Below are 27,963 nucleotides of genomic sequence, written 5' to 3'. Positions count from 1 at the left end.
TCCATTAAATCTACAAAATATTGCCTAACGTTTAATCTTCCACTAAATTCCAAATATACAGACAATTAAAACACCGCCTCTTCAAACGGGTCTGAGCAGCGGCACCGACGTGACAATGGGGTGGGAATAGTACATGGGGTGTGGGAAGGCCAGGAAGGACTGGCTGCCCGGTGAGCTCCCGGCGGAGCTCCCGGTGTCCGCGGCGGAGCCCGGGCCGCCGCCGCCGCCGCCCTCGTGGTACAGCACGGGGACGCGCACGATCCGCTGCGCCTGCGCCGTGGCGTGGCTCAGGCTCGCCGCCTCCAGCTCGGCGGCCAGCTGCCGCTTCCACTTGTTCCGGCGGTTCTGGAACCAGATCTTCACCTGGGTCTCGGTGAGGTGCAGCGACGCGGCCAGGCCGGCCCGCTCCGAGCTGCTCAGGTAGCGCTTGACGTCGAACGTGGACTCGAGCTGGAACACCTGCGACCGGGAGAACACCGTGCGCGTCTTCTTCTTGCGGCCCGGCTTCTTGGGGTCCGCGCGCGGCCCGTCCGCGGCGTCGCCCCACGCGTCCCCGCCGCGCCTCCGCGTCCCCTCCTCCTCCTCCTCCTCCTCCTCCTCCTCCTCCCCCCCCGCGTCGCTCGCGTCCAGCGCCGCGTCCGCCTCCTCCTCCGCCGCGCTCCGGTTGCTGTCGGCGTCCTCCTCTTTCGCGTCGCCGTCGCTCCTCGGGCGCGCCGGCGAGCGCGCGTCGCGGTACGGGGACGCGGCCCTCGCGCCGAGCTTTTCGGATCCTGCCAGACAAGATAAACAAGGATTTGAAGAAAGGAACAGAAATGAGAACCGACTTCTCCACCACGACGGGCAGAGATGCAGCCACCCACGACGGCCCGTGCAACGTGTATTTATCTGCGGTTTACAGTCCGAGACGGAGCTGGTTTATTAAGAGGAATTTCACTTGGAATGGGTTGGTGCATTGTTGTACAACCAGGCGGACACACAAGTAGGATAAAACAAAAATCTTAACTGAGCAAAGTTAAAAAAAAAACAAAAACAAAAAAAACATCTACAAAATATACAGAATATACAGAATGCGCACTAAATTAAAAGGTAATGGAAGGGGGTAAGTGGCTGCTGCTATTGCTGATAATTACTTAGTCTTCTATTTTATTTTAGATAGAAATGTATATATTTTTCAGTTGGGCCTACACAGTCTTAAATTTGATTTAATTCCATTAGATTTAATGCATGTTTAAAGTTTTTCTAACTGCTATCTTCCTTTTGATTGTTACACATGAAAACAAACACGAAGTTAAAAAAAAACATATTTCACAGTCCTCCAGCCCTCACATGCCCCCTTTATCATTATTAGGATTATTATAAATAATAATTTCTATAAACTCTCTAAACTAAACATTATATTAAGTATACGCTTTTGGTAATCACACTTGGAAATGTAGTTGCTGGTTAAAATAATAATATTATATACTATTTTATATATATATATATATATATATATATATATATATATATATATATATATATATATTTGATTGAAGTATTAAACAAAAACAACCAATCCACCTTCAGTCCCTACGCTCCGTATTTTTAAGTCACACTGCTTGACTATTACCTTTTCGGTTATCATGAAAACAAATTGCATATATGTATATATATATATATAGAGTCATTTAAGAATGTACCTCCGGTCCTCAGGTGCCCGGCGGCTCTCACTGTGTACGGGCTCCACCACGTCGAGGCTCGGTCCAGATACTGCGCACCTAATCCGAACCGCTGGCCCGGCAGCTCGAACCGGGGCAGAGTCAAGTCCCCGATCCGGGAGAAAAAGCTCCCCTCGAACACCCTCCTCGGCGACGGGTGGACGGTCTTGGGCTTGGCGGGCCTGCTGTCGATGTTGAGCAGGTTCTTGATGGAGAAGGGAGACTCTGCGGCTGCCTGGCGAGGCTCCCGCTGCGCGCCACAGTCTGCCATCACCGACCACACGTTAGCTCTCCACGGCGGATAGAAGAACCATTTAAAACTCCTCGGTGAAGATGAATTCGGGGGTGGGGGGGGGGGAGTGGGAGTGGGAGGGGGGGCTATTCTTGCTGTGATTGAATGATTGTTCAAAAAAAAAAAAAAAAAAAAGATAAGATAAGATAACCCCAAAAAAAAAAGAGAAACGACAAAGCGCGCAAAGCTGCACAGCGCGCTCGGGGAGTCGGGCGCGGAGTAAAGTGGGAGAACCGGGATCGGTGCGTCGAATTTGCGCCGGATCGTAATGACGAAATATACACGTCATCCCTCGTCAAACGCGCTCCCCGGGCCCCGGGAGTGGGCAGGTGAGGTGGAGCGGGGAGGGGAGGAAGGGAGGAGGAGGAGGAGGAGGAGGAGGAGGAGGAGGAGGGGACGCGACCGTGCGCGTTTTTTTTTGTTTTTTTTTTGTTGGCCTCGGGGGCTAAACAACACGTGCGCTCATCAATCAACCAATTAGATCAGAGAGAGAGAGAGAGAGAGAGAGAGAGAGAGAGAGAGACGGGACAAATAGCCCCAAAAAGGTCTCTGACAGCGCACGACCCGCTATTTGTACCTGTCGGCGTCAGTCAATACTGGAGCGTAACACCCCGGTGTCGTTTGGGGATTCCCCGCGCTCTCCAAAATACGCACAAGGTCGTGCGCTGTTGACAAATTAAAACACAAACAAGAGTTTTCACGCGGACTGGTCACCGCGGTGGAGGCCGCAAATATGTCGCGTTTGTCTTGCATCTCACCCGGAGCGGGGGCTTATTTCAGATCCGACTAATTTGGTGAAATGCCGCCTGCACCAACCTGTTTAAACGATATGGTTATAGGAAATAAATAAATAAAAACACCTACATACATCTCTTAAACTGAAGAGGTGGCAGAGGGGTGCACTTGCAGCGAGTCCTCTCACAACCATTACTGAAGATTGGGGTTTTTTTTTTAATTGGCATAACAGTCATTATAAAGAATGAAAAAGATGAGACAGTGATGGTGCTCAAGTTTAAATTAGGTCCTCGTTGGGTGACTCACGCATCCAGAGCTCCGGACTCTGAGACAAAGTGCCGGGCGTGAGGGCGTTGGAAGTTTCTTTCTGTGTGAGGAATAGACAGTTACCAATTAATCGTCAAGCGAAACTATATATTTTGCTTGAATCCATCATGTATTATCAGTGGCCCCATGCTAGAGAGCTAAAGATTTTATCTGTAACATTACTCTATCATACTCAACCACAAACTATGTGAACATTCAGATGTTCAGAAGAACATGTTGAATATAGGCAGATTTATATTTTCTTATATTTAAATAGAAATGTATGACTTGTACTTAAAATGTGTGTTCACCAAAGGAAATAGACAACATGAACAAATTGCAAATACATGCCACAAATATCACCCGGAACTAACACCACCTGTTTGGTGGCCTTGTAAAAAAAACATTTTCCTGATATACGAAGCTGGTCAGGTTTATGTTCCTCGTGGGTTTTTATCAATATGTCAATACCATTATGACTGGGCCTTCTATTTTTAATAATTAAATATGCCTGCTATGTAATGAAGGCTCTCAATGAATTACTATGTTGTTTTCAGTTTAAATAGATATAATTTGGACATTTATCATCATAAAACTCTTGTGCAGGTATCCTTGAACACAGATACTGTTTATACGATCTTATTACCATTATTACATAATCTTACTACATTTATTTCCCCCTCATATAATGCTTGTATTATTTTTAGCGTGGATATAAAGAAATATATAAATGTATATATATCTTAATTGTAGCAATTGTAGTATTATCATATTGAACAGATATTTGAAACTGCATCACTGTTAAGCTGGTATAGCCTAATACAATAAAGCATTTTTGAGATTTATTTAAGGTTGTTCTTTCATTTGTCAAATATTCCAATTTAGGGAATGGGCTCCGTGTGTGTGTGTATGTATGTATGTATGTATGTATGTATGTATGTGTGTGTATATATATATATATATATATATATATATATACACACACACACACACAAACACTTATCATTTGTATCTTGTGTCCTCGGGTCAACTAATTCTTGTGGTCTTCCTTGATTACATTTTCTGATCGGTGGTTTTTGAACACCTTTGAATTAACACCACACAAAAATCCAAAGATCCATGGGTAAATCCTACTTGCACAAAAATCTATTCGAATCAATGTATTCGAATCAGGTCTAAATAAATTTTTCAAAAATCTACTCAGGATTAAAAACGCCCAAGGAAACACTATATCGCGAGGATTGGAGCATGTAAACCCTGTAAATCTCAACGTGACAACCAACAAGAGAATGCTGCCACCTAGTGACAACATTTGGTCTGATCATAGGTGCAACACCAACCTCAAAAAAGAAACAAGATGCCATCTGCACAACACGTCATTTATTAACATGGGCACCTATTCTGAAGGTAATTTGCATTTTACAAGCAATCACTTTAGTGATAATGTTGGATCTTCTTCCTATTCAAATATTTACAACAAAGTACTTTATAATATTCATACTGGTGTTAGGTTATATTTAGATGAGCTGTCACCTTACAACTGTGTGACGAAAGGAAAGTAAACAAAAGGAGATCACACTCTACGACAAAGGCGTGAAAAACAACAAACTATAGTCACACAAATTTTAAAGGCACAGACTTATTATTAAGCCAAATGGAGATATTCCACAAAATTCTTCTTTTTTCTGAAGTGTGTCTCTGCGTCGGTGACATTTTCGTTGTGGTGTCCAGGCCCCGATATCTTAAACGGCATCTTTAAAAAGTAAAGCAGGAGTTGATCTACAACAATGACTGTCACAGCCTCAACCCCACTTGAAGAGATGGAGTCAAGAGAGTGTCGCACGGAGTCAAACGCCTTCAGTTTCCAGCGGGCTCAGGTCAGTAGTCGTACTCCTTGTCGATGTACTTGGCCATGGTGGATAGCTGGATGTTTGTTGTGCCCTCGTAAATGGTACCTACACAAACAGACAAACACACACACCTCAGAAGGCGGCGCTGGATTGCAAAAGCACAAATTAAAAACACATCTTTCGATTCGTAAACACGGAGACTTTCAGACATGAAATGAGAGCGGCCATGAACGAGCTACGAAACCGATGGAAGTACGACGGCGTTCTGCCGTCCTCGGATACGCACTACGCCGACGACACCGGCACTCGGACGCGGGGAATTCCTTTGGGGTCGGATTACGCAGCCTCCTGGATAGACACAGACCTTTGAGTCTGCGACGCCCCCTGTTCGTCCAAAACAGCAGCAACCGATCTGACGTCTACCCGCTTCACGACTTGTGCCCTATTTCTTTGACAGGCAGCATCCCTTTAGCCTACGTCCTAATTGCCATTGCTCTGAATTATTGCAACACCGGGAAAGTACAGGGTGACGTTTGTCTACCCACGCTCACCGATTTTGCAGTCCCTGTAGTATTTCTCTATGGGGTAGTCCTTTGTGAAGCCCACCCCTCCCATCCACTCAATGCACTTGGACGTGGTCAGAGTTGCAACCTGCGCGGGACAGAACCACATATATTGTAAATACACATAAGAAACGCTAATATAAATAAAAAAGTAATTACTACATTGCAGCCATAGCAGGTCACCTCTGAAGCAAAGTACTTGGCCATGCAGGCCTCCTTGACGAAGGGCCGCCCAGCCTCCTTCAGACGCGCTGCGTTGTAGGTCAGCAGGCGGGCGGCTTCGATTTGTGTCGCCACGTGGGCTATTTGGTGCTGCAGGCCCTAAAATAAACACCATAAAAAAATATGCAGACTGATTTAAAATTCACAAGGGCCACACACTGACAAAGGACAGGTCATGTTTTATTTGATTTAATTTTTTTTTGCTTTTTCCTAACCTGAAAGTCAAAGATCCGCTTTCCAAACTGCACCCTCTGTCTGGTGTACGGAACAGTGTGGTCAAAGCAACCCTGCGCCAGTCCCAGCATCTGAGTCAGAGAGAGAACGTTGGCTTGCTGTCGGAATTATTTGAGTCGCTAAAATGTTTATTCGTTTTTTTAAGGGGCAAAAGACACAATCTGGGATGGTGTCTCATTGGTTTACCTGAGCGGCAATTCCAATTCTCCCCTCGTTCAACATCCCGATGGCATACTTGTAACCATGGCCCTCCTTGCCCAATATGTTTTTCTCTGGGACCTAAAACAGAGCGCATCAGCGTGTCAGTCGTCTCGCTATGCTTCGGTTTTACATCAACAACAGACAACACAAGGCTTATGTAGTCCACTGCACCTTGACATTGTCAAAGTTGAGCGGGCAGGTGGAGGATGCACGCAAGCCCAGCTTGTTTTCCTTCTTGCAAATCTCCAGTCCCTCGGTGCCGCCGTCAACAATAAAACAAGTGATGCCTCTGTATCCCTGTGAGAAAAAAAAAAAAAGGAAGAGGGATTGAATTGTTAAAACTTAAGAGACACACATTCACCTGTTTGACACTTGACAGGGACAACTTGAAGTATTTAGGACACAGCATCAGAAGCATTATCGTTGATCTCATTGCTTGAAACTACGACCCAGCGAACAGATTGTCTCTTTTGGGAGGGAAAAAAAAAAAAAAGTTAAAAAGTACAGGAATATTTCATACATTTTTAAAAAAGATTCTGAGTTTGACAAAAGTAAGACTCACAGCCGAAGGATCCACGTTGGCCATCACCAGGAACACGCCGGCATGCTCTGCACTGCTGATCCACATCTTGGATCCATTGATAACGTAATAGTCTTTGTGCTTTTCAGCACGGGTCTTCAACGCAAAGGCATCGCTGCCCGACTCCACCTCCGAGAGGCAGAAGCTACCCACCTAATTGACACAAAATCAACATAAAATGGATTAGGAGAAATAATAAAATTACATTTTAAAAGGAAATATGGTGTGGAATCAAGAGATCTGTCTGAAAAGTAAGATAGACTGTCCTGAAACTGTTTTGACACAAATTATTGCCACTATCTCGTTTCATATTGTAATGAAGACAAAACTTAAAACAAATGTTAAATAGTTACACAACATTACCCACCGTGTCAGTGGACAGCTGGCTGAGATACTTTTCCTTCTGTTCTGGGGTTCCCAGGTTGGTGATCAGCGTGTTGATGAGAGTGTTCTGGATGTCGCATAACACGGCCACCGAGGGGTCCACCTTAGCCAGCTCCTCAATCACCAGAATGGAGGAGAAGAACGTCGAGCCGGTGCCGCCGTATTCTGGATCGATCTCTATTCCCATCAGCTGTGAATGTTTAAATGAACACAGAAGTATGTTTTTTTTTTTGTTGTACGAAACAAAACGCCGGAATTCTTCCAACGTACAATCTGCTTGTACCAAAACTACAAAAAGGAATAAACGTACACCCTGTTCAAAAAGGGATTTTATAACTTCCTCGTCCATGACGGAGCTCTCATCCATCTTGGCAACAAATGGGGCGATGCGCTCTTGTGCGTACTTTCTCACTGTTTGGCGATCAGGACAAAGGGCGTCGAGAGTCAAAAACAAATCGTCGCACTTGTGAACAGTAACGTAAAAAAGTATCACGTTTGTTGCGTTGGCTTTGTCTCACCTGCGTCCCTCATCATGGACTCTTCCTCTGAATAGCTCTGGAGAGGAGGGTGGGAAAGGCCAGAGAGCTGCTGTGAGGCCACGCCCGGTGCAGATCTGGTGGCTCCGCTCCGAACCGCACATCGTCTCCCAGCCAAGGGCCGAGGGATCTGCCTGCCAGCCTGAACAATGTCACAATAACAGCTCAGCCAAAGCAAAAAAAAACAACAACATGAATAATAAGAAGAGTAATACATTTTATTCATGTAACGCTTTTCCTAAAGCAGTAAGACACCTTACATTAAAAGCACATGGAATAAATAATAATGATAAAAACAAATAATGAAAAGTAATACACATATGTATGTGACATATTTGTCACATACATATACATACCTGCATATATGTATGAAAGTATGTATATGTATGTGACAAATAAAAAAACCTTGAACCTTGAGGAACAGTATAACCTTGGTTAGTGGGTAGAGTGAATGAGTTAAGGGATGAATGGCTTATATTGGTGACTAAACTTGTGGTGACTGTTTATAAAATGTAGCTGGATGCTTGAAATTCGTATCCTCATCTTGAGTAGCGTCAGGTGACGATACACGTTCCGTCACACGTTCTGTACACGTTGCGATACTACGCGCTGGCAAGAAACGAGTCCTGAAAGCGCTCCAAGGTAACGTCGCCGCTCTGCCAGCGTGATATCGCGCATTACCGGAGATCCTTCGGCGGCAACTCATGCTACAGGGGAGGAGCAGCTCTTACACATCGCGACACTCTCTCTGAAGCGACGTGTACGCTCAACCCACACGTTACCCTCACCTTCGAAAGAACGCGCACAAGGGAGGCCGCCATGTTGCCCCGTGTTTACACGCGAGCCCTTTCCGTCAGGTTGAGCAGAGTGTGCTGCGTTCGAGTCATGTCGAAATTCCAAGTCCGATTCAGGACCGAGCAATGTGAATGCTGTTGAAAATAATTTTACAATAATGTTATAAAGTAGTATTAAATTAATAAATAAGACATTATATTACGTCGTATGTATGTATGTATGTATGTATGTATGTATGTATGAATGTATGTATGCATGTATGTATGTATGCATGTATGTATGTATGTATGCATGTATGTATGTATGTATGTATGTATGTATGTATGTATGTATGTATGTTGTTATGTATGTACAATACATTACAATACAAATATATATATATATATATATATATATTAGTATTAATTTATTTCATTACGTTTATATCACTTATTTATTTTGTACAGACTAATAAACTACCCTGCCATCTCTGCAGCGAGCGAAGGCGGAGGCCGCGGCGCCCATCTTTCCCACGCCGCGTGAACGCAGCAGCGCGAACCGGAAGCACTTGCGCCTGCCGTGAGCGTGAGAGCGGAACGAGGACCGTTTTAGCTCCGTCCGTTGGCCGAGGCGCGGCGGGTCGGCGACCGTGTTGTACCGCTTTCCCAACGAAATACGGGCCGCTGACATTGGATATCAACCTCCGCCGCGACACAAAGCAGCGGGGGGTTGAATTCGCGACGTTAAAGAGGAGGAGGAGAGAGAGAAAGCTCGTTCAAACGCCGTCGCCTGTGAGGAGCGAGCTATCTGGGCGACGTTAAAATGCTATCATTGTATACCCGCTTGCCGATGGATGGTGCTTTTCACGCTCACGGTCTTCGATTTTTGGCTTGACATCGTGGGATCCCTGACCAAGAAGTTGAAAATGGAAAATATAAAGTCCGAGCCTGTGGATTTTGTGAAGGAATTCCAAGAATACCTGACACAACAAACCCAGCATGTAAACATGATTTCGGGCTCGGTGTGTGGAGAAAAGGACCCGGATGATTCCTTTCACGCAGGTAATTCGACACATATGGCAGCGACACGCACATTTATATATAACTTGAGCCAAATCGTCTTGAAAATGAATTAGGATCTCTTCATTTCAATATGAAATGTTTTATCTGATTTATATGTATCATATATTTGTTCTATTTTTTTTTATTTCCAAAATAGTGACGTTCATCTGCTTCAGTGTCAACGTGTCTGATGTAAACCGTATCCCAAAAGCCTAAGCCTAAGAAAAAGAATCCACTTAATTATCAAGTTCTTCTTTCCTTTCCTTCATCCTCCTTCCTCTACCATATACATTACATTTACATTTAGTCATTTAGCAGACTCTTTTATCCAAAGCGACTTACAAGGGAGAATAACATTCAAGCTACATTGCGACAGAGATTAGTGTAACAACAACATTAGTGTAACAATAAATACTGCTAGGTATACAGTGCAGTCCTTTATTCTTACCTGCAATACTTGACTGAATATCGGAGGTGATTTGTCCAAAATTCAGTCTCATAGTTTGTTCAAATTAGCCTTAAATCACATTGTGATCCCTGCAGACACCCTGCGAACAATGATCTCTGTCTTCAGTTACCTCAGGTAATGTCGGTGAGTACCGTGGTGCGGACCCACCGTCTGTGGAGGTGAGCCTGGCACTTGAGGATGGAGCAGAACTACAGATGGATGGTTTGGAAAGGACCTTGGATGGAAAGTACAAGTGTAGCTACTGCAATTATGCCAACAAGGGCATGGCCCGTCTGATAGAGCACATACGAATCCACACAGGTAACCCCCCATTTCCATACAGTCAGTTTGATCAAATACGTTTGAATAGAGCTCATAATTTCCTTGGAAGAATAGATGTTTTGATGTCTATGCTTATTTTCTACTCACTCGTGATGTTGTGGAATGTACAACATGGCTTCCCCTGGTGAAGTCAAGTAGTTCATTGTACTGTGTATGACAATAAACTCGAACTTAAGTACATACATGACACGATGCCATATGGCAGTGCAATAAATCAGATGTAACTGAAGTTGTATATCTGATTGAGTGTAATATGTAACAGATGTGTCAGTGGAGTGATACTTGGCCTGGTGGACTGCAAGGCAGGCTGCTATAGAGCTGTATGAAATATAGAACCATATATTACTATGACCAATGGCCAACTCTTCAGCTTATCCAGAGGAACAGAAATTGAATATTACAGCAGCAAGATTTCATACAAACTGAAATGGGAATCGTATGTATTGATCTAAGAACAGTAATGGGGGGGGAAACGAAAAGTAAATACGACTGAAAGGGTAATTTCTTGTCTATTAATACACTTTTAATACTATTTTACACGGGACAATGACCCACATAACACATACAAAATTGACCAACAATGATCCTTTAAAGGTGCAGTGTGTAGAATTTACAGAATGGACTTGGCAAAAGTGGAATAAAATATTCACAAGTATGTTTTAATTAGTGTATAATCCCATGAAAATTATAATCTTTGTTTTTCGTTACCGTTTTTATCTACATGGGAGTGGGTACACTTCACGGAGGCTGCCATGTTATATCGCCAAATTTCTTCTACAGTAGCCCAGAACGGACAGACCAAACATTGGCTCGAGAGAGAGAGCGAGAGAGAGGGAATTTCGCGAGTTTCGTGCCCACTGTCTCTTCCATGGCGGCCGCCACATTGGACCGCCATGCAGAGGGGTATTCAGGTGGTTGCGATGTGCAAACTCACAGCTAGATGGCATCAAATTCTACACACTGCACCTTTATGGAATGGCTTATTGTGATTTACCGTTGAAATTTGTTTCAAACCCACACTGGGAACTTGAGGCTTGGAACTTCAGCTTGAATTACTGGAAAACCTTTCAGACCGTTCACATGCAAGTGAGTGTTAATGGAGCCTAACTGTTTTACCCACTTCCCCTTCTGTGCAGGAGAAAAGCCACATCGTTGCCAGCTGTGCCCCTTCGCCTCCGCTTACGAGCGCCACTTGGAAGCCCACATGCGCTCCCACACAGGGGAGAAACCATACAAGTGTGACCTCTGTGCCTTCCGGTGCAGCGACCGCAGCAACCTCTCGCACCACCGCCGCCGGCGCCACAAACTGCTGCCTGTGAGGGGAGTGCGCTCTCCGTTCTCCAACAAGAGGATGCTCAGTGTCCTGCAGAAGAGGACAAGCTCGCTGGGCTTCGGCAGGCGGCTCCTCCTCAACCTGAGCCCTCCTTCAATGGTGCCGCCAAAGCCAGACCACCTGAGTGACTTGTCTCGTGACCTGCACCACCACTTGAATAACAACGAATACAAGAACAGCGCCAAGGTGCACGAGAGGGATAGCAGCATCAGAAGTGCCAACGGTTTGACAGTCGACAACCCCCTGGATCAGCTGTCTGCACTGGCTGGCCAGTTGGCCAACCTGCCTCCTCACCCCCAGAGTCCCGGCTCTCCAGACAGGCTGTCCAGCGAGGACGAGAAGCCCATCCTCGTGCAGCAGGCCTCGGGCCCGCCGGTGGCTTTGTCTACAAATGGAGTGCAGACGATGCCCCTGAAGGACCCCTGTCCCTCGGTGCACAGCGACGAAGCGGCCCCCGCCTCCACCACACAAGACCAACTTCTGTCTCATAAGTGCCAGCACTGTGACATTCAGTTCTCGGATAACATACTGTACACCATTCACATGGGCTGCCACGGATATGAACATCCGTTCCAGTGTAACATCTGCGGTTGCATATGCAGGGATAAGTACGACTTTGCGTGCCACTTTGCACGAGGCCATCTCAAAAAGTGATTTCCTTGAGGACAGAACAGATCATTGCAGTGAGTTTTTATTTTTATTTTTTTTTAACTCATGTTTTTTTACTTTAGGGGGTTTTTAAAGACCCTTTCAGATTTTGACTATTCTGCTGCTTTCTAAGTTGTATCATACTGTCCACATTTCTTAGGATTGCCACACCACACCAAAATTCTTCAAGAAGGCATCAAAGTTTCCACTATGACACATTGGTTATAAGTGGTAGAAGTTCTTCTAAAATATACGGATGTGCTATTAAAAAAAAAAAAAAAAAAGTCTTCCAGCTGTCTGAAGCCTCTTTAACACATGCATATTTATCCAGAAATGTTCAGTAATATCACATTTAATTTAGAATTTCCTTTTGCAACTGCCACAATACATCCAAAGCTTAAAATGGGCTACAGCAGGTTGCCAGTAGGAAGTGCCGCAACTTTCTATTTCTAGTCTCTTACGCTAGTGCAGATGTAGCCATAACCGATGATTTGTGGAAGTGCAAAACAGAATAAAACTCAAAGTCCTGATCAAATGCAGGGTTTGAAAATCATTTGCTTTCTGGTATAATCTATAAAGACTGACATTATTGTGATCTTCAGGTTTTCAAAAAGGAGATTTAATGTGTCTTGAAGCCTGAACAGTTTGTCCCATTTGGCTGCATTTAAACAGTGAGGAGCTGCAGCAGAGGTAAGTTTCTCAATAACAAGGTGTTCGGTGAGGTGGTGTAGTTGAAATTGATGGGAAGAGATATTTTAATGGAGGCCTAGGTTGAATAAAACTATCCTTAAATCTGAAAATCTAAAACCCAACAATATTGCGGGTTCCATGTGTGAAAGGGGCTTATTGAACAACAAAATTGCCGACCAATCTGATCAAAATCCTGTAGTCTGTGTGTATTAGTGATTGCAATCATACTTTTGGTTGACTTTAATTCATACCTCATACACAAAGTAGCATAAGTAGCCTTATTTTAATTTGTACTCTATTAATTTGTGCACTTTAAATTGAAATTAAATGTGGTTAGCAGCGTTGTAGCATTGATCTGTTTGTTGCGCTTGCATACTTGTATTAATTTATTTTGTACTTGTCACATTTACTCACAAATGATGGTAATGAATTTAGTGATGTATTATGACGGATGGTAGGCTTCATCATCTTGAACAATTTAACACTGATTTAACTGTTTACATGTTAGAATGGGATTTATGTATTTGGTATCGCTGATCGTAAAGTGACATTTTATTAACAAATCGTTGTCTGAGGTACAGTATTTGCATCATTACTTATATTTGATTCACACCACAAAATCAACTTTAAAGGTCACTCAATGCCACACTGGATACCAACGGAAAGAACGTCTTCTTTAGCCATTAATATTTTACATGAATTATATCGGCATCAATATAATGCACCAACTATTTATTCATGTAATAAATCTACATTTGTGTAAATTAAACATTTACAGCTGGTTTCAACATAAGAAAACCAAATGTCTGCTTCCTGTTTATTATCTCGAGTGTCCATTTCTGAGCGTTTCAAACAAGATTTCTTTTATGTCTTTTTCAAAAGCGTCCGTCGCTGTTTTCACCACATGGTGCACATCAATGTCCTCTCCCCGGATGACGGGCAGTTCCTGGAGGTATTGCGTCCGCAGGTGGTGAAGAAACTTGGTTTTGGATTCGTTCATCTCACTTGCCAGAAACCTCATTTGCTCGGGGGGAACCTGATTTTCTAGACCCAGGGAAGCATGGTGATTTTTAGTTCTTGTGCTAGGATTCTGACAGCATTGTTTACAATGAGTAGAGAAAAATACAAGATATTTCCGCTCATGACTGACCTCTGGCAGTCTTCATGGCCTCTGAGACCAGGCGCCGACAGACCTGATCAGCCTGGTGGACCACACTGACAGCACATTTTAGGCGGTCAGCCTCCTGCAGAGCATAGGAAATTGAAATAATATAGTTAGGATACCCCCTGTAGCTGTGCCACAAAACTATTGACTTGATTCACGTACCTTTTGTTCTGTGTTGTCCTCTACTTGAATCAAGGGGTTGCTCAACGCAGAAGATATGAACTCCAATAAGCTCTTGCTAAACAGAACAGAAATAAACCACCAATTAGGTAGAAAAGGTTCAACCCCAGCAGCCCAATGTTAAGGATGTCCCTTGTACCTTACATGTCCATTTCAGACAAGCAATCAGAGTTGAGTGTGATGCTGTTTTTCTCCCAGGAGTTCCTCTGAGGGTTCGGAGGCTCCAAACGCTTTGACATCTCCAATATCACACTGGTGGGTAAAGGCCGCGATCTTCTTTGGTTTCTGCTGACGCACGACTCTACGGGGCACTTCAAGTAAACCTGGCAGAAGCCCAGAGAATCTACATTGAAGGGCGGACACACGGGTCAATAACAGACAAAGACAAGAGCATTAAGAAACAAGAAACACCCCGGCCTTCCCAACAGTGGCCGCTTACGCTTTCTTGCAAGCTGGTACACTTCATGCCGCATGCTTGGATAGTAGAAGTTGTCGTCCAGTACGATGAGCAGCGGGGACGTGTCACCGCCCAGGGACAAACTGTCTGTGCATCGTCTCCAAGCCTCATGGTCCATCATGGCGGGTGTGGGTGGCTCCCCCACAACACCAGGCTTCGCCCCGGTCAGGGCCTGGTCCAGGCACTGGAGCAGTGCTTGTCTGTGCGACTTCCATTCAGTTTGCTAGAAAGGGCAAAAAATATATATATACTGTATAATAAATAAAAAAAATATACACACACACACACAGCATCATTAATTTCCTCATTTACTTCCTTGAGTAGTATAGTTACACATACATATCTAAGTACACACAGTGTATGTATACATTTTAAACCTTTATATATATATACATACACACACTTTTTATTATTATTAAGAATTTTTCCACAAGATCTTTATTTCCCCCCATTTAATTAAGAATTTTTTCGAAGACAATTTTTAGGGGTTAGGCTTTTTATTTATTTTGATTTTCTTTTCTTACCGCTTCTTGCTCATCTCGACAACCGTCCCGAGCCACTTTGGCGTGGAAGGCTCCCTCGGGGATAAGCTCGTCGTAGGGGAGCACCGCGCACCTCCAGCCGCGCTCCGCGGACACTCCGCACACCGACCGCGCCAGGGTGGACTTCCCCGCTGCGGGTAAGCCGCACAGCACGCACACGCACGGAGGAGCGGGGCCGTCGGCGTCCATTGAGTATCCAGAGCCCTTCCGCGTCCCGGACCCCGGACCCCGGCCTGACTGAAACGACAACAAACGTCACTTCCGTGTCTCTTCCGTTTCGGCGCCAGGTTGAAGCGGTGGCTAAAGCGGCCCTTGGTGCACCGGCGCCACCTGACCGCCATGTTGGGTACTACTGGCTATTTAACATCATTTAACATAACAGGGTATTCTACTTATATAGTAAAATAAAAAATAGTAAAATAGTACTTTTTTCTTTCGTATGAATAATTCCGTACCACAACTAATGTATGTTGGTTCTATTTTAACTAATTAGAAAAAAGAAAATGACACACACACACACACACACACACACACACACACAATAAATTACTAAAATGATTCTGACTAACAATATATTTTTTTTAAATGTGGAGCTATTGATTTGTAACCAAGCTTTCAATGCATGAATTTACTTTCTAATTAATCGTTAATTCTGACAGTACAGACAACACTATCACACCGTACATGTGGTAAAGGAGCGCTTAGATGCTCGCTGTATGTATTTTCTTGTACAGATGCCAAAACATGGTGTGGTCAAGATCGTTTATAAATGGGACATATGGAGAGATCCACGACACAAGCTACTGTATACTCAAGACTTTTATTATGAAATATGTGCTTGACAAACATATTTAAAACTGTCAAAATGTAACAGCAGTAAAATGCTGTTTTTCATGTTCTAACCAACTTGTGAAAATAAACACATTAAAGATATATATTAACAATATTATAAGAGTGATATAAATGGGATTTTTTTTTAATTGATTTATTTTTATTAACTTAAAGAAACTGGTTATGTAGCAGCAGGCTTACCTTATAAAGGTGCCGACAACATCTTAAAGTGAACACATTATTACCATGGGGATTTCAAAATATCATACATACATTCAGTAATACATTTCAAGCAAATAATAAAATATAGGAAGCACACAAACTCAATTGGGCAGTTGCTTGGGTTGGATTGGTTTGGGAACGCCGGGGCCCTGCTGCGGGGCTGCAACAGGAGCAGCAGCAACAGGGGAGTTTGACGCTGTATTCCAATAATCCAGTTCTCCGTACCTGAATCTGAGGAGATCATGTGGGGGAGGGGGAGGGGGGGCGACGAACCGGAAATAAAAAGGCAGAGCGTGAGAACGAACAGAGATAAGTTTTTGTGTTGATGTGAAAAGCAGTTTGGATTAAAAACAGGACACTGTTAAAATCAATTCATACCCAGGAACTGAAGCAAACGCATCTGGTGGATTTTCTTCCTGAAAGTTGTGAAGTAACAATGACAAAAAAAATATTATTACACAGATACGACTCAAAAATGACACAGTCTGGTTTGTATTAGGGCACTCTATACGTTTGTATGTGATTGACAGTACTTTCCAAACATGATTAATGTTCTCCTTTCTGGTGAGAATGAAAGGTGATGGGTAATCCTGATTAAAATGTAAACAACTGAGTGGATTGACCAATAAGGAAAATGAATGAATGAATGAATTCATTCATTTTACCTTAGCAGAAGGAACTGGCGGCCGGACGGACAGACTCGGCCCGATATTGACATCTGTTTGGCCGTTCGCTTGACCATCTTGTTCATTACGTGACCTGAGTGTATTTAAAGAGACGGGGAGATAGATATAAAGACGCTTAAAAAAAGTTAAAATGTAAGGAATCAATGTACAAATCTGACAAGTGTTCATAGGTATTTAAAAGTGACCTGTAATTGCTGGCACGGCTTCCTTTGCAGCATTTCTGCAGGGAACTCCTCTTGAAGAAATAGAGCAGTGACAGAATCACGACGACCACGACGGGGACGACCAAGAGGAAGAAGATCATCAGGCCGTTCCTGAGGGAGTGGTCTGAGAGGGCAAGGTTCACCGGTTAGGTAGAGAACGCACATCGGCAGCCTGCAAACCGTCGCACCGCCCCATAATAAACAAAATGTCTAAAGAGCAACCAACCAGCCAACCGACCAAGCAAGCAAGCAACCAACCAAACAACTGACCAAGAAACTAAGCGAGCAACCTACCGAGCAAGCAAGCGAGCAACCTACCGAGCAACCTACCAAGCAACCTACCTACCTAGCAAGCAAGCAACCTACCTACCAAGCAAGCGAGCAACCTACCAAGCAAGCAAGCGAGCAACCTACCGAGCAAGCAAGCAAGCAAGCGACCGACCGAGCAAGCAAGCAAGCAAGCGACCGACCGAGCAAGCAAGCAAGCAAGCGACCGACCGAGCAAGCAAGCGAGCAAGCGAGCAAGCGAGCAAGCAAGCAAGCAAGCAAGCGAGCAACCTACCAAGCAAGCAAGCGAGCAAGCAACCTACCAAGCAAGCGAGCAACCTACCAAGCAAGCAAGCGAGCAACCTACCAAGCAAGCGAGCAACCTACCAAGCGAGCAACCTACCAAGCGAGCAACCTAGCAAGCAAGCAACCTAGCAAGCAAGCAAGCAAGCAACCTACCAAGCAACCTACCTAGCAAGCAAGCAAGCAAGCAACCTACCTACCTACCTAGCAAGCAAGCAAGCAACCTACCTAGCAAGCAAGCAAGCAACCTACCTAGCAAGCAAGCAACCAACCTACCTACCTACCTACCAAGCAAGCAAGCAACCTACCTACCTACCTACCTACCAAGCAAGCAAGCAACCTACCTACCTACCTCCCAAGCAAGCAAGCAACCTACCTACCAAGCAAGCAACCTACCTACCAAGCAAGCAAGCAAGCAAGCAAGCAACCTACCTACCTACCTACCAAGCAAGCAAGCAACCTACCTACCTACCAAGCAAGCAAGCAACCTACCTACCAAGCAAGCAACCTACCTACCTACCAAGCAAGCAAGCAAGCAACCTACCAAGCAAGCAAGCAAGCAACCTACCAAGCAAGCAAGCAAGCAACCTACCTACCTACCTACCAAGCAAGCAAGCAAGCAACCTACCAAGCAACCTACCAACCTAGCAAGCAAGCAACCTACCAACCTAGCAAGCAAGCAACCAACCTACCAAGCAAGCAAGCAACCTACCAAGCAAGCAAGCAACCAAGCAACAAGCAGGCAGGCAACCTACCAAGCAAGCAAGCAACCAATCAACCTACCAAGCAGGCAAGCAACCAACCTACCAAGCAAGCAAGCAATCAACCTACCAAGCAAGCAAGCAAGCAACCAACCTACCAAGCAAGCAAGCAACCAACCTACCAAGCAAGCAACCAACCTACCAAGCAAGCAAGCAACCAACCTACCAAGCAACCTATCAAGCAAGCAACCAACCTACCAAGCAACCTATCAAGCAAGCAACCAAGCTACCAAGCAAGCAAGCAACCAACCTACCAAGCAAGCAAGCAAGCAACCAACCTACCAAGCAAGCAAGCAAGCAAACAACCTACCAAGCAACAAACCTACCAAGCAAGCAGGCAACCGACCTACCAAGCAAGCAAGCAAGCAAACAACCTACCAAGCAACAAACCTACCAAGCAAGCAAGCAACCAACCTACCAAGCAAGCAAGCAACCAACCTACCAAGCAAGCAAGCAGGCAACCTACCAAGCAAGCAACCTACCAAGCAAGCAACCTACCTTTCTGAGCAGGACCGCTGTCCACGCTGCCCCCTCTCCCTGACTTGGCACAGTTGGGTGGCGCCCATCCGTTATCACAGTGGCAGTGTCCCTGGTCGTTACACACCTAGGAACAACCAAAAACTGCTTCAAAGACGAGGCATAAGAACACAAACGGTCTCAGGGTTCTTTGAAAACAGCCCCGAAAATACTCCTCTACACCAAAGCCTTCCTGTGTCGGCACCCAGAGCCGCCATGTTTTTAAATACAGTATATGGGGCTGTTTCGCAGACAGGGGTTTGATCTAAATCAGGATTTCGATCATCCTGCTTGAATTCATCCGGGATTATAAAATGCCTTTCTGGGACGTCGCTTAGTTCAATTTGAATAAGTTGTAGACGTAGGTGATGGAGGACTAGTCAGCTCCTTCTGTCTGGTCTTAGTCCAGATCCTCCATGTTCTCTGTTGCCGAGGTCGCTCTGTAGGCCCACAGCCTTTCATCCAAAAAAAATGTTATTTAAAACCTTCGGTGAGACCTAGATGAGCTCTAATCTTCCTTCTAGAAATCTCATTTTCTAAACCGAGGCAAATCTGAAGACTATCGTAAACCAGGACAGATAGGCCATTTCAGTTGGTCCAGATTAAAAGTGTGAGTTAGTCCAAGATTAGGCCGAACCTGTGTCCGCGAAACCGCCCCATAATGTCTGTGTAGTGTTAGTGCATTGTTTGAACCATTTTAAATCATTTGCATTGACAACTTCAAGATCGTTTAACAATGAAAGGCAAATCAATTCAGTGCATCATCATCATCATCTTCGCTAAGATGACTCTTTCTCCCTGGGGGTGGAATTAGAGATTCATGGCCTACCCCACGGCCATTACAGGTTCTCTGGGCATCGCAGTCCAACTTGGCGAGGAGACCCGAGGCGTTGACGCACTTAAAGTCCAGGCAGGTCTGCAAAAAAATAAAAAATAAAAAAATATTGGAAAAATAAAAAATAAAAAACTGAGCGATTTTAAAGTTCAGAGAAGAAGAACAGCACCGGGTAAAATGTGAAACAGCTCTGACAGACCGGGCTCTTTTAAAACCCAGTTTATCTGGTCAAAGGAACACTCAAGGCCGTCTAACCACCCACCACGAGCATGCTGCCGTACAAGAAAAACGACATTATTCAACGAGAATCCTATTCACACGGTGCTCTCTTTTTGTTTGCTGCACACATTCGGATCATCAAATTTCCATTGTGTGTCCTAAACACTGCTGACGATCATGATTAGACCGAGCTTCCTCCCGAAAAAGGCTTCTTCAACAATCCTGCGGGAGCTTTGAGGCGTTTGCAATAAACAATAGTGACGTTAAACCGGGATGCAGTCGTCAGCTGTTAACTTTTTAAAGTAGAATGATGATGGGGAGAAAAAAATCAATAAATAAAATAAAAAGTCACTTCCTGCGTTAAGCGGCCCTGTGTCGGAGGGCGTATATATATATTTCAATGAGCCGCACCTTTCCCTCCGCACAGGGGCTGCCGGGGTTGACGTAGGCGGGATCCAGGACGTCGCTGCCCAGGTTGAAGTCGGCGTTCACGCACTTGAGTCCGTCGATTATCTGAATGGTTATTTGGGAGCCGGGCGGGGGTTTGTTGGCGTCCAGGTTGGTGCACTGCACCTTCCCACACATGGAATTTCTGCAGTGGCGGTTAGGAGTCATAGTTAGAAGAGTCTAAGCATAGCATTCCCGAAAAAAATTGGGGAAACTTTTTACTGGATCCAGAATGGCATTCTACATACATGTTGGTACCATCTTCCAATGTAACCCCCCCCCACCGCAAAAAACAAAAAACAAAAACAACAATTGTTAACATTCTATTATTACAGATCTGCCAACCTTGAACTGCTGTACGTCAATGGCAAATTCTTTGTGTGATCTGATCACGCTAACATGACAGGGCAGCTGCACATACCGTACTGACTACCGCTGCAATTTTCAGCTACCACAATAGTGAGATTGCTGATTCTGACGCCGTTGTGTTTATTATTCACGACGGAGCAATGATAGAACACGGAACGGTCACGGAGTTCCAATAAAAATAGAACTGTCACCAAGTTTCAGTGTAATGCAACCTGTAACTCTCACTGAGTTGTAGTGGGACACAACGTTATAACTAACATGGAAATGTCCAGTTCAAACTTGAAAGTCTGTTTCAGTGCGCACACACACACACACACACACACACACACACACACACACACACACACACACACACACACACACACACACACACACACACACACACACACACACACACACACACACACACACACACACACACACGGCCGACTCTTCTCACTCTGGTTCACTGGAAGTCCTCCTACGCTCACCGTGCATTAAAACAACTGAATCAAATCCAACGACTCGTTTTACCGAGTGACTCACGAAGAACAGTCTCAAAAAAAAGAGTCGAACCGTTCATCACGGAGGGAGCTCATGTACCAGAACAACCAGAGCAGACGCTCCACTGTAGTGACAGAAACGCAGTTTGCACAAGGTTCAAATATTGTCAGGCGATGAATAAATAATTGGTCTAGTATTCTATTTTTTTTAGCTCTTACTAGTACTTCCAAACAGCCGACATTTTCTTCTGCTCTCTTTTGAGCGTCAACTACGTCACATTGGTATCAGGCTTGAGTATCAGAGCATTTTTACGAGTACGTGAGCACGGTATCGGGCGTCTAAATTTGACCGGCGCATTTCTCGTGTTTTACATGTTAACATCGGTGTCACATATTTGTGTTTGGTTATTACTCCCCCGCTTCCCATTTTACCTCAGCAAATACAGCGTTACGCCTCGGTGGATAATAAAGTATTTAAGCACCGCCGTGCTGCGTATCAGTGGATCTTGAATGAGTGAGAGGTGAGGGAGGGGTCACGGAACCAGAAGCACAAGGTCGTAGCATCTGGTCCAATCTGAGGGACGTAGTTTCAGTGCTGAATAAATGTACGATAATGTAAATTATTTAAACTTTTTGTAGTTTCAGTTGGCATTTGGTACCTGCTTCTTTTGACCAATAATTGCATGGTTGGCACAGGAAAATGCGTGCAGGTTGGCAGGTCTGTTGTTATGACAGTATTTCTTCCTGGTACTTTTCGCATACTATTGTTTTCGGAGATACTAGACACTAATCTGGCCTGCTAAATAGCATACCAGGATGCCGTTTCGGAATCAGTACATATCAGCGCAATAACTCGATGATAGCAAGTCTTGGAAACGAAAGGCAATGTGGACCTTTATAGATATTAAAAAAAAAAAAAAAAAAAAAAAAAGTGTTTTTATTTTTATTTTATTTTTTTAAAGCATTTGAACTAAAGTAACTAAAGTACTTTATCAGTCGTGCAGGGTGTCCTTACAAACCCATAATCATAATACTTGTGTTTTCATTATCTGAGGAAAAAAAAACCCCAAAACAACCAAAAAGATGAATACTTACTCTACACTGCATTTGATATATTTCCCTTCTTTGGAAAACCCACAGTTTCCGTACTTGTCCCCCATGGTATTGGCGTGCCGGTAACAAATATCATCAGCCTTTGTTGCACCTGCTCAATAAATAAATATTGACGTGTAACATAAAATATAATTATCAATGTGTGTTAAATATATAGGTTATACGTACAAAAAAAGACCTGTAAGTATATATAGTATAATTTATGGCGTCAAATGTATTGTTCCTGTGGAAACCTAGCAGTCATTTGGCTCAGGGGCAAACGGCAGCAGATTTGTCTGTTCGCATTTCATGGCGACAAAAATCTGAAAGTGAACAGTGTTTTGCCGTACCTGGCTGAAAGAGACGCTTGCACTGAGCCTCGTACGTCTGGCAGTGGCCCTCATAACAGTACGCGGCATTGTTCTCGCAGGGCAAGCCATCCATAATGTAGAAGTCCTCGGGACAGAAGGCGCCCCTGCCGTCGCAGTATTCGGGAAGGTCACAGGTGTCGTCAGACGCTCTGCACGGCGTTCCGGCGACAATGATCTGAAGCCAAACAGGCGGCAAAGCAGATGGCAACAGAACTAATTGCATGGTGATAGACGCGCACATTGTTTGTGAAAGGAGTATTTGCTCTTTCCACCCAGGCGGCGTTAAGCAGTACAACCTGCACCTGAAGTCGAAAGAAAAAAACCCCCCAAAAAAAAAAAAAATAAACACACACCCGACAGTTTCTGCAGCAGCTGCCCTGAGCGCAAGTCGCGCCGGGACTGAATCTGCACGTGGCGGCATTGCAGCACTTGTCTTTGCATTCCTGCGAGACAGCGACAAAAAAAACAAAACAAAACAATCGTGCTGTAAGTTTTATATGGGGGGGGGGGGGGGGTGAATCATTTTGGGGCGTACCTCTGGTGTGCCACAGTCGCACTGCTCGCCGTCCTCCAGCAAGCCGTTGCCGCATTGAATGATGCCCACGATGTCGGACAGAGACGGCGGGTTTTTCAGACACAGGCCGCGTCCACGGCGCACCAGCTGCTCAAAGTCGTCCCCGCTACAGGTGCTGAAGTTGGTGGAGCCGCTGCAGGGTCACAGGGCAAACAAACTTCAAATACGGGGCCTCCTGTAGGCAATTTGAACGCCTACACGGTGGTGTGTTGAATACTGGAGTTTATTTTATTATTATTATTATTATTATTTTTTAAATTGTATCTTCTTTACCTGGCACTGGCTGCCATGATACAGCTCCCTCCATTACATGTGCACTGGGGCGCGTCGTGGGACATGCCCAGGTTATGTCCCATCTCATGGGCCACCACGGTGGAAGCATAGGCCAGTTCGTTTCCACTGAACTGTCAAACACAACCACCACATTAATACCTCACCATCTCTGTGCTGATATTATTCAAAGACCTTGCCCTATAAACTAACTTTTTTGTAAACGCAAATCCCATGAGGGATAAAATCTAAATGACACAAGAGAAGGAACCAACCTATCAAATCGTACTCACTGGGTTTTGTTTGGCCTCCCGTGTTATTGCACCGGGTGTGAAAATAAACCGCCCTCACACCAGAGCCCTTCAACGGGGCACGTCGTCAATAATGTAGACGGCATCAATTTCAAAAAGGCCACGTCACCCAAACACTGGTCGGTGCCAGAAGTTAAAATAAAAGGCGGCAGCACTCACCACGGTGATTCCACCGGAGCTGGCCGCGGAGCAGATGGTGCCCACGAAAGCCATACCCAGAACGTTGCCCCCATATGGGTTGGGCAGACCTCTGAGGAATAAAAAAACAATAATAATAATAACTAAAAAATTAAAAATAAAACTTGAAGTAGCCATTAAAAGGACAAACATCACGTGACTTCTCCAAACAGCGTCACACGACAACTTCCTCCTCTTCGGTCACTATGAATAACGCGGGCGGGGCGAGGCACGGGGCCGGACCTACACGATGAGCTGGCCGACGTCGTGCCTGAGCCGCGGTAACAGACGCGCCTTCCTCCACTCCACAAAATTCTTCAACGCCTCTCCGGCAGAGCCTTCCACGTCGAAAGGATTGCCACTCTTGAAAATCTCCAGGCCCACCAGCACCACACGGATATTAAGCTGCTTGTAATACTGTGGGACGAGAGGGGCACGACGGGGTTGAGACATGAGGCGGCTGCTCCCAGCGTGGCCGTCATTCGATGGACGTGTCATTCTCGAACTCTCACCCCATCCAGAAGATTGGCCATTTCCACCATCTCTTCTCGCACGGCCGTCTCGTTCTCCTTCTTAAATTTGTACTGTGATCATAAACAAATAAAATAAAAAAAATTAAAATCATTACTGATCAGGGAAGATTATGATTATGATACAGGTTGATATCTTGGGCGCCGAACTTGTCGGGGGGAATGATCTTACGGGAAGTGTTATCTGGACCTACCCTGAGATTATCCACAACCAAGACCAGTTCCACATAACTGGTTTGGGGTAAATTTCGCTTCCTCTGGAGAAAAAATAAAAATACATAAAAATGCATGGGAAATGAATAACTAAAACCAACAGTCCGACACAAATCCACATCATAAGCGACGACCTAATGTCGACAAAGGAGGATTCCAAACCCGCAGGTGTGAGGTCAGTGTGTGGCCGGGGTCAAAGGTCGAATGCTGTTGTTGTTGTTGTTGTTGTCGTCGTCGTCGTGTCGACGGGTCGTCGGCCACGCCGCAGACCGACGCCCCCGCCTCCACGTCCTTCAGAAGGTACAGGAGATGCTCGCGGGTCGGGGAGCGGGGGACCGGCTCCAGTCCGTAACTGCTGTTGCCGAGGAGGATCACGCCCCTGAAGAAATAAATATTCAATTAGATGATGATGATGATGATGATGATGATGGACTCATTTGGGGAGCACTTTCATTCTTTCCGAACCTAATTTTAACTCATGGAAGATCGAAGCGCACGGGTTGACGCGTTTTACCCGTCGAGCAGGAACTTGCATACAGACCAGGATGTGATTAAAATTTTTCCCCCGACGACGAAACAAAAAGCACAAAGCGACTCTGGCGGTAGTCAGGTTACAGCCAAGGTGTCACACGGCACGGGGTCCATTCCACGTCCACAAAAACATTCGAAGCAGAGCAAAGTAAATCAAGAAGGGGGGTAGGGGGGTACGACCTGAGGCCGGAGCAGGTGCTGAGCATCACCAGAGAGTTTTCGTATCCTTCCACCAGGCCGTGGTAATAGCAGTGCACCTGGAAAAACAGTTAAATCTGACTTATAATCCCTCGCAATCCTGACCTACTCAATTAACGCTCCTCCCGCCTTTTATCCGTTTGCCTTACGTGAGGTCTTGGATGCGTCGAGTCGTGGTCACCATTTAGGTTGTGAGAATGTTGCACAAAGTTTTTGGATATAAAGCCCCTGCCAAAGTAAAATAGTAAAAAAAAAAAAAATTATTATAAGCCTGCCATTTTCGCACAAAATCAATATTTTAATTGATAGCGATCGTACCTATTCCTGGTGAGATGAAGGAGATGTGTCCTGTTATTGATTTCAAGAGCATAGGACACTGACTCCTTTTCGTCTTTCTGAAATGAGAGGAAACAAGGTCTCAATTGGGGGAGGAGCAGGCTCGAAATAAGGGATTCATGCCTCGAAAAAAGTACTTAAAAAAAAGGGAAGGGAAAGGCGACCTCTGTTGTCTCTGGTGGTCTGTGAACACTCCTCGTCCATCGAGTGGTGACGTGGGGATATACCACTGTGTACTTGGAGAGTTTGGACCGGAGGCCATTTGAAATTTCTGGAGAGAAGAAAAATATATATATCAAAAAAACAGCTGAGTGGATTTGGGTAGATAGACTGAATTCTCAACACTTATTATTTGGATTATAAAAACCTCAATAATTAATTCAGGAGGATATCATATCATATATCTTGTGATATGGGCTCTCTCGAATGACATGTTTGATACCTGCAGACAGACAATACAGTGTGTATTGGATTTAAGAGTTACACAAAGAGTTACATGTAATAGTTTTTAAGACAATTTTCCTAAACAGGCTTTAAGAGTGACGTTACGACAAACTGTCTCTCAAATATTACGGTCTTAATATTACGACTGCAGAAGAACGTGACTATTTCTTTTTTCCCAAATGAAATGACAAAATATTTATCCTGAAATTAAGACCTGATAAACGTACTTTAGAAACGGCCTAATAGTGTTAAAATTAAATTGTTAAGCTATTATAGACAATAGTTTCTCGTTCAATCATAGTTATTTTAATGAAAATTTAATTATGATAAAAAAATAATAGATCAATAACATGACTTGGGGTGACATATAATGAAGCAAACTGATTTTTCTTTTTTTGGATCCCTCTCCAATGAAGTGTTTCACCAGGATAAGAGGGAAGCGCCTGGAGACGGAGCCTCCCCCGGGAATGTGGGGCGGGAAGGAAATAAAACATTAGCGGGCGGACGCCGGCCCCAAGTGCGGTGAAAAAAACACAGGTTCCACCAACTCCGGGGAGACTGAAGACACCACTCGCCAGCAACTCTTTACAACCGCAACGACGCGTCTCACCTTCGCCGTCCGTTTCCCAGAGCGCGCAGAGGAAAAGCGAAGAAAGCAGAATAGATCCAGTCACCATGACGCCTCCACGCTATGGCCTCCGCATCTCGGGTCGCTCTGCTCTCCCTGCGCTCCTCAGGTGAGTCGGATGGGTGTGGGCGTGGCTTGTGGAACAGGTGGAGCAGTTATTTGTGTGTGTGTGTGTGTGTGTGTGTGTGGAGGTGAGGTGGAGAGAGGTGCGAGCGGAGGCACTGGATGGACAGGTTTTAGGTAGTTGGTGCACATAGCTGAAGTGGATTTCTGATCACTGATGACGTTAAGGCAAACGCATCTGTCTATCTATCTATCTATCTATCTATCTATCTATTTATCTATCTATCTATCTATCTATTTATCTATCTATTTATCTATCTATTTATCTATCTATCTATCTATCTATCTATCTATCTATCTATCTATCTATCTATCTATCTATCTATCCATTTAAACTAATTAAACAATGTATTAAACTGTATTTTTCCAACAATTTCATTGAAGACGCTATAATAATAATAATAACAATAACAATAATAATAATAATAATAATAATAATAATAATAACAATAATAACAATAATAACAAAAACAACAACAACAACACCAACAATAATAATAATAATAATAATAATAATAATAATTAATAATCATCATCAACGTAACGATACGCAATCGTGTACGCAGGAATGCGCAGGGTTGCGCAGCTGTGACTGTCTTGAACGCGTACATGTTTGACGTCACCACACCCGGAAGTACTTACTTCACGTAGGCAAGCGTTAGATCGGCTGCAGCTGAAACAAACAATCACCAACACGAACATGTCGTCGATTTTAAGCCCATAAGTGTCTGGAAAGTAGTTCGATTTCTTACGAGTCGCTTTCTTTCTTTCTTTCTTCATCTTT

General features: G+C 44.5%; 5 protein-coding genes across 5 annotated transcripts; 1 reads left to right on the top strand and 4 right to left on the bottom strand.

Annotated features, from left to right (window-relative positions):
• Positions 1-81: 81 nt before the first annotated feature.
• hmx3b (H6 family homeobox 3b) lies at positions 82-1,968 on the bottom strand (the record flags this gene model as incomplete). Its single annotated transcript, XM_080021259.1, has 3 exons — positions 82-519; positions 625-770; positions 1,680-1,968. The coding sequence occupies 3 exons, from the start codon at positions 1,966-1,968 to the stop codon at positions 82-84; spliced, it is 873 nt and encodes a 290-aa protein (XP_079877385.1).
• Positions 1,969-4,395: 2,427 nt separating this feature from the next.
• On the bottom strand, positions 4,396-8,483 carry acadsb (acyl-CoA dehydrogenase short/branched chain). Its single transcript, XM_080021436.1, has 11 exons — positions 8,389-8,483; positions 7,583-7,742; positions 7,375-7,475; positions 7,048-7,254; positions 6,663-6,833; positions 6,272-6,397; positions 6,086-6,178; positions 5,881-5,970; positions 5,627-5,764; positions 5,432-5,531; positions 4,396-4,985 (listed from the first exon to the last, which is right to left on the bottom strand). Exons 1-11 carry the CDS (start codon positions 8,419-8,421, stop codon positions 4,909-4,911), a joined length of 1,296 nt encoding a protein of 431 aa, XP_079877562.1. The 5' UTR covers positions 8,422-8,483; the 3' UTR covers positions 4,396-4,908.
• A 494-nt stretch (positions 8,484-8,977) lies between these two features.
• On the top strand, positions 8,978-12,212 carry LOC307245769 (zinc finger protein Pegasus-like; the record flags this gene model as incomplete). Its single annotated transcript, XM_080021437.1, has 3 exons — positions 8,978-9,435; positions 10,010-10,204; positions 11,362-12,212. The coding sequence occupies exons 1-3, from the start codon at positions 9,228-9,230 to the stop codon at positions 12,210-12,212; spliced, it is 1,254 nt and encodes a 417-aa protein (XP_079877563.1). The 5' UTR covers positions 8,978-9,227.
• A 17-nt stretch (positions 12,213-12,229) lies between these two features.
• On the bottom strand, positions 12,230-15,461 carry pstk (phosphoseryl-tRNA kinase). Its single transcript, XM_080021438.1, has 6 exons — positions 15,223-15,461; positions 14,681-14,921; positions 14,386-14,584; positions 14,224-14,299; positions 14,047-14,140; positions 12,230-13,940 (listed from the first exon to the last, which is right to left on the bottom strand). Exons 1-6 carry the CDS (start codon positions 15,427-15,429, stop codon positions 13,717-13,719), a joined length of 1,041 nt encoding a protein of 346 aa, XP_079877564.1. The 5' UTR covers positions 15,430-15,461; the 3' UTR covers positions 12,230-13,716.
• A 748-nt stretch (positions 15,462-16,209) lies between these two features.
• On the bottom strand, positions 16,210-27,881 carry adam9b (ADAM metallopeptidase domain 9b; the record flags this gene model as incomplete). The annotated part of the gene is made up of 19 exons (XM_080021258.1): positions 16,210-16,524; positions 16,672-16,709; positions 16,959-17,052; positions 17,165-17,306; positions 19,012-19,117; positions 19,859-19,945; positions 20,495-20,675; positions 22,477-22,585; positions 22,824-23,019; positions 23,198-23,287; positions 23,380-23,551; positions 23,692-23,822; positions 24,159-24,249; positions 24,424-24,593; positions 24,689-24,760; positions 24,901-24,963; positions 25,082-25,298; positions 25,631-25,707; positions 27,870-27,881. The coding sequence occupies 19 exons, from the start codon at positions 27,879-27,881 to the stop codon at positions 16,395-16,397; spliced, it is 2,178 nt and encodes a 725-aa protein (XP_079877384.1). The 3' UTR covers positions 16,210-16,394.
• Between the last annotated feature and the right edge of the window lie 82 nt (positions 27,882-27,963).

Source organism: Zeus faber (assembly GCF_960531495.2).
Source record: "Zeus faber genome assembly, chromosome: 20".
NCBI classification, from domain to species: Eukaryota; Metazoa; Chordata; class Actinopteri; order Zeiformes; family Zeidae; genus Zeus; species Zeus faber.
Note: the sequence above shows the minus strand (reverse complement) of the source record. Positions and strands in the feature narration are given on the sequence as shown.